The sequence below is a fragment of the Salvelinus namaycush genome, chromosome 16 (genome assembly GCF_016432855.1).
Source record: "Salvelinus namaycush isolate Seneca chromosome 16, SaNama_1.0, whole genome shotgun sequence".
NCBI lineage: Eukaryota > Metazoa > Chordata > Actinopteri > Salmoniformes > Salmonidae > Salvelinus > Salvelinus namaycush.
In genome coordinates, this window is record NC_052322.1 from 37,518,055 (window position 1) to 37,529,824 (window position 11,770).

General features: G+C 44.9%; 1 protein-coding gene across 1 annotated transcript; it reads right to left on the bottom strand.

The window, feature by feature from the left end:
* Positions 1-240: 240 nt before the first annotated feature.
* Positions 241-6,835, bottom strand: b4galt3 (UDP-Gal:betaGlcNAc beta 1,4- galactosyltransferase, polypeptide 3). Its single transcript, XM_039011182.1, has 8 exons — positions 6,455-6,835; positions 5,726-5,823; positions 4,895-5,437; positions 4,529-4,764; positions 4,249-4,439; positions 4,039-4,161; positions 3,439-3,543; positions 241-3,304 (listed from the first exon to the last, which is right to left on the bottom strand). The coding sequence occupies exons 3-8, from the start codon at positions 5,169-5,171 to the stop codon at positions 2,905-2,907; spliced, it is 1,332 nt and encodes a 443-aa protein (XP_038867110.1). The 5' UTR covers positions 5,172-5,437; positions 5,726-5,823; positions 6,455-6,835; the 3' UTR covers positions 241-2,904.
* Between the last annotated feature and the right edge of the window lie 4,935 nt (positions 6,836-11,770).

Sequence of the window (11,770 nt, forward strand, 5' to 3'; positions counted from 1 at the left end):
TCACACACGTGAGTTGAAAAGGTGACCTCAAAGATGGGGGTGGCATTTCATCATCCTCATTGTAACGATTTAATTGGGTACAAGGTGCAGATATAGATTGACAGTATTGATTAATATTCCTATTGTACAGTCAGAGGCCTTGATTCCCATACCCTCCCTCCCTCCTCTATTAGAAAGCACCCAGGTAATTATTATTTATATATATATATTCTTTCAATTTAACTAGGCAAGTCAGTTAAGAACAAATTCGTATTTACAATGACGGCCTACCCCGGCCAAACCCTAATCCGGACGACGCTGGGCCAATTGTGCGCCGCCCTATGGGACTCCCAATCACGGCCGTAAAAAAGTAAAGCTCTCTCTCAGACAGCAAGAGGGCATATATGTATGATATGCTGTACACTGAATCAGAGACATACAGTACATAGCCTACAGCAGGGGTCCTGGAGTGCTGCATGGCTCAGTTGGTCATGTGTGGTGACTAGTTGGAACAAAACCCTGCAGTACCTGCGACACTCCAGGAACAGGGTTGCCTACAGCATTCCATTCTTTAAAACATGGGGCTTATTGAGGCATAATGTTTAGAATGTAGAAGACAGAAATAGAAATATAGAATATATCAAATTAGCTGTTCTACCTGATAAAGAATTCAATTGTTTCCATTCTAAATCTAATTTCTACAGTATCTGCAAGGTTTGGAACTTTAAGTCCGTCATATAAGTTCAGCACAGTGCTAGTAACCATGACAACTACATGGATAATATGAACCACCCTTTCTTTCACGTTAAAAGGCTGGTCTACATTCTGATATGAGGCATTGTTGATGCTATGGAATGCTCCTCTTGAGTAAATACTCACTGCTGTAAGTAAGCTTAACGGGTAAAACCCAAATCCTAACAGTAGTTTAATAAATAAAATACATTCAAATTAGCATCAGTAACAGTAGTTAAGTGAAATAAATCATGAAAAAAAAACATTCAAAACACACATTATTCTTGAATGTTTAAGATTAATATTATTAATTTCTCTTTCTTCTTTTTAAAATACTCGTATTGTTTGTGTTGCTGTTCTTGTCCATTAGTAACCTGTATTTTGTCATGTTCTATGTTTTGTGTGGACCCCAAGAAGAATAGTTGCTGATTCTTCAACAGCTAATGTGGATCTGAATATTTTTTTATATCAACTCATGAACAGCATATAAGCTTGAAATGAGCATCTCTCTAATGAAACCCTATGTTCTACACAGGAGAATCTTCAGAACCCCCCAGACACACTCCTTTATCCAATCACATCGCAGCAGGAAATACAGTACAGGTAGTTAGTTACCTTATAGCTCCTCCTACAAACTGGCTCCAGAACCTCCCCTCACTGAAACATATCTTATTGTTTTTGGATTATAGTAAACTAGTATGATAAAGTATGTACAGTACATTCCAGATGGCTGATATGAAATCAACATGGATGGCTATGAGGGATTCTGTACTGGATGGACATAAGTTCACTCACTTAAAGACAGTATATTCAAACTAGATAACAAACTATAGAACCAAGTCTATGGTATTTGAGGCATAGAATACTTAACTTCCCTTTACGTAGAGATTTCTTTCTCTATGTGAAGCGATTAGTAACACAGTTTACATTTTTACCCTTAGATTAGATTGTCTCTAAACCCAAATACACAATCAAGAGGCACCCGACTCAAAGTAAACAAACATCTCTATATAAATATAAATCCTACAGTCATCTGATACGTCTGGAGGGTGAAAGCACTGATCGGGCAAACGGATATAAAATGGTGCTCAGAGAAGAAGTTGCCTGTAGATACAGACTTAGCATCAGTTTACCCTGACCCAATATATATACGTAACCATAAAAGGGACAACAGAAAACAGACCCCAGATCAGCGTCTAGGGACAACTTTGTCCCACTCCATAAAAGAGCAATAGAAGAGAGAAGGCACAGAAACACTGACCCACACAATAGGGCGGACCAACAGCAGCAGTTTCTGGGAGCGGATAGGCTGAAGCCAGAAGTCAACTAGGAGATGATTGGCTGAGAACAGCAGTGGGTTGGCAGCGGATTGGTTGCTCGCAAGATCTGGCATCCCATTGGCTGAAAAAAGGAACTCCGGAGTTTTAATTGGGTTTGATTAAATGCTGATGTCACAATCTCTCTCTTCAGAATTAATGTTCACCACACATGACGTTACCTGTCCATCAGACCAGTGGTTCTAAAACCTCTCCACCCGTCCTCTCTCAGAAGACTACAACACCCTTCACATACCAGTTGTCTGGTTCAGTGGTTCTCAAACCTCTCCTCAGGGACCCCATGTATTTGAACTATTCCAGAGCTAGCACACCTGATTCAGTAGCTCATCAAGCCGTTGACTACTGGAATCAGGTGAGTTAACTCAGGGCTACAACAAAACTGTGAAACGTCTGGGGATCCCCAAAGAGAGGTTTGAGAACCAATGAAACCAACTGGTAATAACGGTGGTGTAGTCTTCTGAGAGAGGAAGGGTGGAGAGTTTGTTTGAATACCGTGACTGTCGCTGGAGGTGAGTCACATTCAGAAGGGTTTTGAGTTGGCTGTAGCCTAAGCCCTATCCTTCACAATATCTAGTTTCACGGACATAGCTAGCTTTACTGGTCCCCTCATAAGGGACCCTATGATAATCAAGGAACAGAAGGTGTGTCATTTTAGTGTGCATCTCAATAGTCTAAAATGGCTTCATCTCATCATGTCCTTTCCTTCATCTGCACTGATGTGGTAGAACTGGACAGGACAGTAACATCCTCCACATTGCTAACACCCATCCTGTGTTTTCAGATGCAGGAGAGAAGAAGAGAGGGGGCAGCTTTAGACCAATGAGATGCACCCCATATCTCCAGCCCAGCCTTCTTCCTACTTTACCACACCCGCCCTCTCATCTACAGTCTGATGCACTGTCTTTGACTGGGCGTGGTCTACCTTGTCAGGTTTAGCTGTAGTCACAGCTGTAACCACACCCACTTTAACGGCTTGCCCCTCCCCCTTTACGTCATGTTTGGCTGCAAGGGGTGTGTCTCCCCTCCTCTTTGATCCATGTTTGCTCCATGGCACAAGGGGAGGTAATTCATCCCCCTTCACCTCACGTTTGGGCATAGGAGGCGTGGCTTTCCTCTGGGGCAGACGAGGGTCATCCCCGATGTCGACCGTCAGGTTGGTGTAGAGAGGCTGCAGCTCTTTGGATAACAGCTCGTAGGTCAGAGAGTTCAGACCATCAGAATGCCAGTTGAGCCTGGTCCGTTTCAGAAGGTCAAACCTGTGGAGGGACAGGGGGAGGAGAGAGATGAGTCAATAAGGTGTGTGTGTGTGTGTGTGTGTGTGTGTGTGTGTGTGTGTGTGTGTGTGTGTGTGTGTGTGTGTGTGTGTGTGTGTGTGTGTGTGTGTGTGTACCTGCGTGGATTCTGCTCGTTGCCCCTGTCTCCTTTATGCTTGATCATCTTGTAATGTCCGATGGCCACTGGAGGGCGCACTATCTTCATCCCAGACAGACGCACTCTGAGACAGACAGCAACACAGGAAGACTTAATATGTTGATTTGAGTGAAATAACTGAAAGACAGCACAAGACTAGATAAGGTAGCGTCTCAAGATTTTCCTGACCAATTGACCTCACTAGGAAAAACTCTGGGGCCTACTAATGAGGTGTGTAATCCACTATCATACTGGTCCATTGGCCCTCTATGGGACAGAGTATGGGTTTTCACACATCCACCTGAACTAAACAAACCAACTAATGGGGAGGAAATCTACCAAGCAAACTGCCCAACAAGCTGACATGGATACTTACTGAGCTCCAAACATGAACTGTAGGGAGAGACACAGCAAAGCAATGGCGGTGAGAATGGAGATGAACAGGATATTATGACAGAGGTAGAAATTAAATACGTGAAGACAAATAGCTAATGAAGAGAGATACAGACGAGACATCTTTCAAGGAATTCACTGGTATAGTCACATGTGGTTGTCCCTCCCAGCCCTTCGCCCTACTCACCTGGCAGCGATGTCATCGTCCTCCCCACCCCAGCCCCAATAGGTGTTGGGGAATCCGTTCATCTTCATGTACTGCTCAGGTGTGACCGCAGATACCCCTCCGAAATACTGGGGGTACGGCAACCTGGGTGGGACAAATACCAGAAGATGCCAGAACCTCAGATGACACTTGACATACAGACGCTGATACGCTTCATAAACACACACATACCTGTATCTGAACTTGTCCATGGCAACGGAGAGGTGTGTGGGGAACTGATTGTGACAGGTGTAGGTGTTATGGTCATTTTCAGGCAGCAGATCTACATCGTGTAGGAAGATACACCCCCAGTCCTCGTCTCTCAGCGCCTCGCGGACCCCAACATTCAACAGCTTAGCCCGGTTAAATGTAGAGTTACCCCACTGCAAAGGAAAATACAGCGATCAGAGAGAGAGAAAGAAAGTAAGCGAGAGCGAAAGAGAGAGCGCGAGAGAGAGAGAGAGAAAGAGACCTGCTGGACTATGTAGATACTGTAGTGAATCTGTTGTCTCTGTAGGAAGGGGTGGAGGTGGTAGAGTAGGGCTCGGAGGTGAGTCTGGCGGTTACGGTACGGCACCACGATGGCCGTGTGGTGATGCGGCTGGCAGTCTGGGGGGCTGTACCGGCCTCCCGGTAACACCAACGGGTTCCTCTCCCTGATCTCCTCCAGAGAGAGAGGCGAGGACAGACGCACAGACACAGGACCGACTAGCGAAGACAGAGAGAGGTAGAGGAGGGGAGATGTATCGTATTATGTAGGAAACCTTGATTATTCATACAGTACATAATGCCTTACAGCATGGTGGAGTAGTTCTCCCCCTCACACACGTATATTTACCCAGTAGTGGTGAGGGCACCTTGCAGTCCTTCAGCTGAGCCCCTGTCCCTGGTGGTCCGGTGCCTATGTGGGGGGCTGGTGGCGCCCCCAGGTGGCTGAGGTTGGTGTACACGTCGTGGGGGCGGGAGTAGTCAAACTCAGGCTGCTCAGAGTGGACCAGTACGGACACCAGCCCCCTGAAGCCCCCCAGGGAGAAGTAGACCACAAAGGCAAACTGGAAGCCCACCAATAGGGCCAGGGTACAGGGGGAGTCAAGAGAGCGACCACAACACGCCATGATGGAGTGCGGGAGAGAGAGAGAGAAAAAGAGAGATGCAGAGAAAAGGAGAGAGAAGAAGACAGTGAGAGACAATTAGATCAGAAAGAGGCTGGGATCAGAGGGGGTAGAGGGATGACAGAGGAAGGAGAGATGGAGGAGAGACAGAGGGAGGGTGGGGAGGCTGTAGGGGGCTCAGGGGGTTAGGAGGGGGGCATCTATGTGTATGAATGTTGCAGCGCTATAGCTCAGTCCACACGGCCATCGCTTCAACATCTGACGAGTCACTGTAAAAGACAGGGAACAACACTCAACATTGTATACTGTTACGCAAAAACAATGACATAGCTACTACAGTGTGTGTGTGTGTGTGTGTGTGTGTGTGTGTGTGTGTGTGTGTGTGTGTGTGTGTGTGTGTGTGTGTGTGTGTGTGTGTGTGTGTATGATAATAATAATTTTGTGGGTGCTTACATTTGTCCAATTTCCCACGTGTACTAATGTGTGAATTAGAAATGTGTTTTTTGTATATCCCATCTCTCCCTGAGAAACCGTCAGCGAGTGGTGTGTGAGTGTACCTGTGTTCTGCTGTAGTCCCAACTGGATGATATCAGAATCTGGCCTCCAGCAGAGAGTCTGTTCTCCCTCTCTCCTTCTCCTCCTCCCCTCATAGTTCCTTATGAAGAAGAGAAAGCACCAGGTAGTAGCCTACCATGACTGCAGGACTGACTGATTTCATATCTGAATAGGAAGCCTGTAGACTCAAATGTTCTTCTTAAATTAGGCTACAGTATGACTCCAACGGTTCAGTTGCTACATGAAAAATGTATGAACTATAACAGCATTCCTAGCAACAGTAGGCTACAACAAGTCGCAACGAGTTTTTAGGCTATTACGTTCTGGTCCTCTGCCTATTTCAGTTAGATTTTCTATATGAGACAAATGTAAGATCCAATGATACCATAAACAATTACTTTCAAAACAGACTGAAATGTGTAAATTGATGTGTCCATATTAGGTGAAACATAATGTCCGTATCAAATCCATGTCAATTTTATCTCCAGAATAGGGTGTACAAGCTGTCAACATGACTAATAATAATTGTTGTATTAATAATAATAATAATAATAATTCATGTAGTCTAGGCCTAATATTTTTCGTGATAATCTGTTCACCTAGCTAAACATCATTCTATATCTCTAGATCATTGCATTCATTCTTAATTATAGGCCATTCTCGCGTTAGATCGGTATGTCTGCAACATTAATTTCTAGGGCAAAACTCCCTTGTCACACCCGTCGTCTCACCTCCATGTTCCTGCGACGTTCCAAATCTAGCCCCCGGCTTCGAATTAGGACAACTGGGCCGCACTGTGATCAACACATTCGATGGTATGGGTGGATGGAGCTGTTTCTGGGTGAGTCCGCTTCCTAGTCTATTTTATCCAGGTCGAAATCCTCTACTAGCCGTTTAGAAAGCACTCTTCCGCATGGACTAAACACGGAAGGCCGTCGCTGCAGCAGCATCCAACATATATCAACATATAAACTGCGGTTCATCTCTCATCACCGTTCTCAGTAGGCTACAGCGCTGCCGCTACGACAGGCAGGCATGTAGAGGGGCAAAGCGAACATGACGTATTTTGCCGGGCAAATTGAACATGTTCGAGTGCAGAAACCCTCTCGGTGTTTTCTCTCTCTCTCTCTCTCCCCCCCCCCCCACACACACACACACACACACACACACACTAGTTGAGATTGTATTGTGAAACACACATAAGTGATTATATAGCAGTGGAGGAAGGGAAGGACCAAATTAAAATAGTGAAACATGATAGAAGTTATATATTTTTGATAACTATATTAAATATATTCATGTCACTAAATAACTGAAACACTGTTTTGCAATGTTCTTCAGTAGCTTCAACAGCACCCTCTAGGGTATCATTATGGTGTAGCCAGAGCACAGCTATTTTCACAAAATAAATGTAGAAATCTATGTTATTCAATTATTGCGCCAACGAGCGTCTGCGTTGCCAAGGGCTAAAATAGAAATCAGTTCTATTTCTGACACAGATCGCGCTGCAAGTCCTGCCTCACTCATCTCCTCATTGGTTTATAGAAGCAGGTACCCATGTGCCATCTATGAATGAGGTCAGTGGCGGTAATGCACCTAATTTATGAAAGTTGCCAATCGCAATATAAAGTCAAGAGAAGAAAAGCCGGGAAGGAAGAGAGATGACTAGAAACGATTCGGTTGACCGTTTTATGTGTGGATTCATTGGCGGAGTAGAGGTCCTTGTGCATTTCAGGGAAAATAACAACTCAATGTTTATATCCCAGGACAAATTAGCTAGCAACAGCAAGCTAGCTAAATAGGACAAATTAGCTAGCAAGTGCAAGCTAACTAGCTAAATTGCCATAAAGGCTTAATGCTTTTCGACCTGTCCCAAAATTAATATAATTGGTTCAGAGTTTAAAAAAATATTTTAACCTGCGTGTCGTGATCGCGTTTGGTGTGGGGGGACAAAATACATGTATGCACGATGGCGCACGTGTGCAGCCGGATTGGGTTCCGTGTCAGGCTCATCCCACCTGGCAAAAACTGGTTGAATTAACTTTGTTTCACGTCATTTCAACAACAAAATTCTATGTGATGACGTCGAATCAACATGTAAAGCTGATTGGATTTGCAAAAGCCATCAAAATAAGGGAATTTCATCTATTATCCACCCATCTTTTAACATTTTGGTTAATTTCACGTTAGTTGACAACGCAACCAAATGTAAATCAAATTAGACGTTGAACTGACGTATATTCCCATTGGGATGGTTCTCACCCCATTCCATAGAATAACACAGTAATTATGACGACTTCTGGAGGACGTCCTCCAACCTATCAGAGCTCTTGCAGCATAAACTGACATGTTGTCCACCCAAAGGATCACATAATGAATCTAATACTGAAAGCATAAGCTACAGCTAGCTCGCAGTGCAGGGCATAAAGTGTGTTGAGTAGTTGACTCAAAGAGAGAGAAAGACAATAGTTGAACAGTTTTGAACAAATACATTTCTTAAAAACTAAAGGAGAAGCAGCAGAGAGAGAGAGAAAGAGACATATTTCGTTGTATTTTTAGTTTACCTTTCACTTACTTAGATAATGCAGCTATAATTTAGCCTACTCAACAAATCTGACTCAAACAGAGATGAATGCTATTTATGTTAGCTAGATGGCTAAGGCTATCCATCACTGCAACTCTTCCAAGTCAGTTCTAGTTTGTTGACTATGATGTTAAAATCAAATCAAATTTTATTGGTCATGTACACATGGTTAGCAGATGTTAATTCGAGTGTAGCGAAATGCTTGTGCTTCTAGTTCTGACAGTGCAGTAATATCTAACAAGTAATCTAACAATTTCCCAACAACTACCTAATACACACAAATCTAAAGGGGTGAATGAGAATATGTACATATAAATATATGGATGAGTGATGGCCAAGCGGCATAGGCAAGGTACAATAGATGGTATAAAATACAGTATATACATATTATATGAGCAATGTAAGATATGTAAACATTATTAAAGTGGCACTATTTAAAGTGGCATTGTTTAAAGTGACTAGTGATCCATTTATTAAAGTGGCCAGTGATTGGGTCTCAATGTAGGCAGCCGCCTCTCTGAGTTAGTGATTGCTGTTTAGCGTTCTGATGACCTTGAGATAGAAGCTGTTTTTCAGTCTCTCGGTCCCAGCTTTGATGCACCTGTACTGACCTCGCCTTCTGGATGGTAGCAGTGTGAACATGCAGTGGCTCGGGTGGTTGTTGTCCTTGATGATCTTTTTGGCCTTCCTGTGACATCGGGTGCTGTAGGTGTCATGGAGGGCAGGTAGTTTGTCGCCGGTGATGCGTTGTGCAAATCGCACCACCCCCTGGAGAGCCTTGGGATTGAGGGTGGTGCAGTTGCCATACCAGGCTGTGATACAGCCCGACAGGATGCTCTCATTTGTGCATCTGTAAAAGTTTGTCAGGGTTTTGGGAGACAAGCCAAATTTCTTCAGCCTCCTGAGGTTGAAGAGGCGCTGTTGCGCCTTCTTCACTGTCTGTGTGGGTGTACCATTTCAGTTTGTCTGTGATGTGTACGCCGAGGAACTTAAAACTTTCCACCTTCTCCACTGCTGTCCCTTCGATGTGGATAGGGGGCTGCTGAGAGGTTGTTTTCCTGACATCACACTCCGAGTGCCCTCACCTCCTCCCTGTAGGCTGTCTTGTCATTGTTGGTAGTCAAGCCCACTACTGTTGTGTAGTCTAAAAACCTGATGATTGAGCTAGAGACGTGCATGGCCACTCATTCATGGGTGAACAGGGAGTACAGGAGGGGGCTGAGCACGCACCCTTGTGGGGCCCAAGTATTGAGGGTCAGCGAAGTGGAGATGTTGTTACCTACCTTCACCACCTGGGGGCGGCCCGTCAGGAAGTCCAGGACCCAATTGCACAGGGCAGCGTTGAGACCCATGGCCTCCAGCTTGATGATGAGCTTGGAGGGTACTATGGTGTTGAATGCTGAGCTGTAGCCAATGAACAGCATTCTTACATAGGTATTCCTCTTGTCCAGATGGGATAGGGCAGTGTGCAGTGTGATGGCGATTGCATCGTCTGTGGACCTGTTGGGGCGGTATGCAAACTGAAGTGGGTCTAGGGTGGCCGGTAAGGTGGAGGTGATATAATCCTTGACTAGTCTCTCAAAGCACTTCATGATGACAGAAGTGAGTGCTACGTGACGGTAGTCATTTAGTTCAGTTATCTTTGCCTTCTTGGGTACAGGAACAATGGTGGCCATCTTAAAGCATGTGGGGACAGCAGACTGGGATAGGGAGCAATTGAATATGTCTGTAAACACACCAACCAGCTGGTCTGTGCATGCTCTAAGAACGCAGCTAGGGATGCCGTCTGGGCCAGCAGCCTTGCGAGGGTTAACACGTTTAAATGTTTTACTCACGTCGGCCATGGAGAAGGAGAGGGGGGGGCACAGACCTTGTTAGCTGGCAGCGACGGTGGCACTGTATTATCCTCAAAGCGGGCAAAGAAGGTGTTTAGTTTGTCCGGAAGCGTGACGTTGGTGTCCGTGACGTGGCTGGTTTTATTTTTGTAGTCCGTGATTTCCTGTAGACTCTGCCACATACATCTCGTGTCTGAGCCGTTGAATTGCGACTCCACTTTGTCCCTGTACCGGCATTTCGCATGTTTGATTGCCTTGCGGAGGGAATAACTACATTGTTTATATTCAGCCATATTCCCAGACCTCTTTCCATGGTTAAATGCGGTGGATCGCGCTTTCAATTTGCGCAGATGCTGCCATCCATCCAGGGTTTTTGGTTAGGGTAGGTTTTAATAGTCACAGTGGGTACAACATCTCCAATGCACTTCTTAATAAACTCACTCACCGAGTCAGCGTATAGATCGATATTGTTATCTGAGGCTGACCGGAACACATCCCAGTTCGCGTGATCAAAACAATCTTGAAGCGTGGATTCCGATTGGTCAGACCAGTGTTGAATGGTTCTAGTCACTGGTACATCCTGTTTTAGTTTCTTTCTATAAGACGGTAGGAGCAAGATGGCGTCATGGTCGGATTTGCCGAAGGGAGGGCGGGGGAGGTCTTTGTATACATCGCAGAAGTTAAGTTGAGTAGCAGGGATCGAGTGTATTAGCCCTACGTGTCATGCAATCAATATGCTGATAAAATTTACGTAGCATTGTTCTCAAATTTGCTTTGTTAAAATCCCCAGCTACAATAAATGCAGCCTATGGATATATGGTTTCCAGTTTACATAGAGTCCATTGAAGTTCATTGAGGGCCGTCGTGGTGTCTGCTTGTACACAGCTGTGACAATAACTGACGAGAATTCTTGTGGGAAGTAATATGGCCGGCATTTGATTGTAAGGAATTCTAGGTCGGGTGAGCAGGAGGACTTGAGTTCCTGTATGTTGTTATGATTACACCATGAGTCATTAATCATGAAGCATACACCCTGCCCTTCCTCTTCCCAGAGAGGTGTTTATCTCTGTCAGCGCGATGCATGGAGAAGCCCGGTGGCTGAATCGATTCTGACAACATATCCCGAGAGAGCCATGTTTCTGTGAAACAGAGAATGTTACAATCTCTGATGTCTCTCTGGAAGGCAACCCTTGCTCGAATTTCATCTACCTTGATGTCAAGAGACTGGACATTGACAAGTAGTATACTCTGGAGCGGTGGGCGATGTGCCCGTCTACGGAGCCTGACCAGGAGGCCGCTCTGTCTGCCCCTTCTGTGGCGCCGTTGTTTTGGGTCCGCTTCTGAGATTACATCCATTGTCCTGGGTGGTGGTCCAAACAGAGGATCCACTTCTGGAAAGTCGTATTCCTGGTCATAATGTTGGTAAGTTAACGTCGCTCTTATATCCAATAGTTCTTCCTGGCTGTATGTAATAAGACTTAAGATTTCCTGGGGTAACAATGTAAGAAATAATACATAAAAAAACGAAATACTGCATTGTTTCCTAAGGACTCGAAGAGAGGTGACCATCTCTGTCGGCTCCATCTTAAATAGCAATTATGGTGACAACAGTGTAGGCTACGTAGCGA

Excerpts from the sequence above, each read along its gene's own strand:
- b4galt3 (XM_039011182.1), bottom strand. The coding sequence starts at position 5,171 with ATGGCGTGTTGTGGTCGCTCTCTTGACTCCCCCTGTACCCTGGCCCTA. Across the intron at positions 3,544-4,038 it reads GACGATGACATCGCTGCCAG|AGTGCGTCTGTCTGGGATGA; the intron begins GTGAGTAGGGCG and ends TGTCTGTCTCAG. Across the intron at positions 3,305-3,438 it reads AACGAGCAGAATCCACGCAG|GTTTGACCTTCTGAAACGGA; the intron begins GTACACACACAC and ends GTCCCTCCACAG.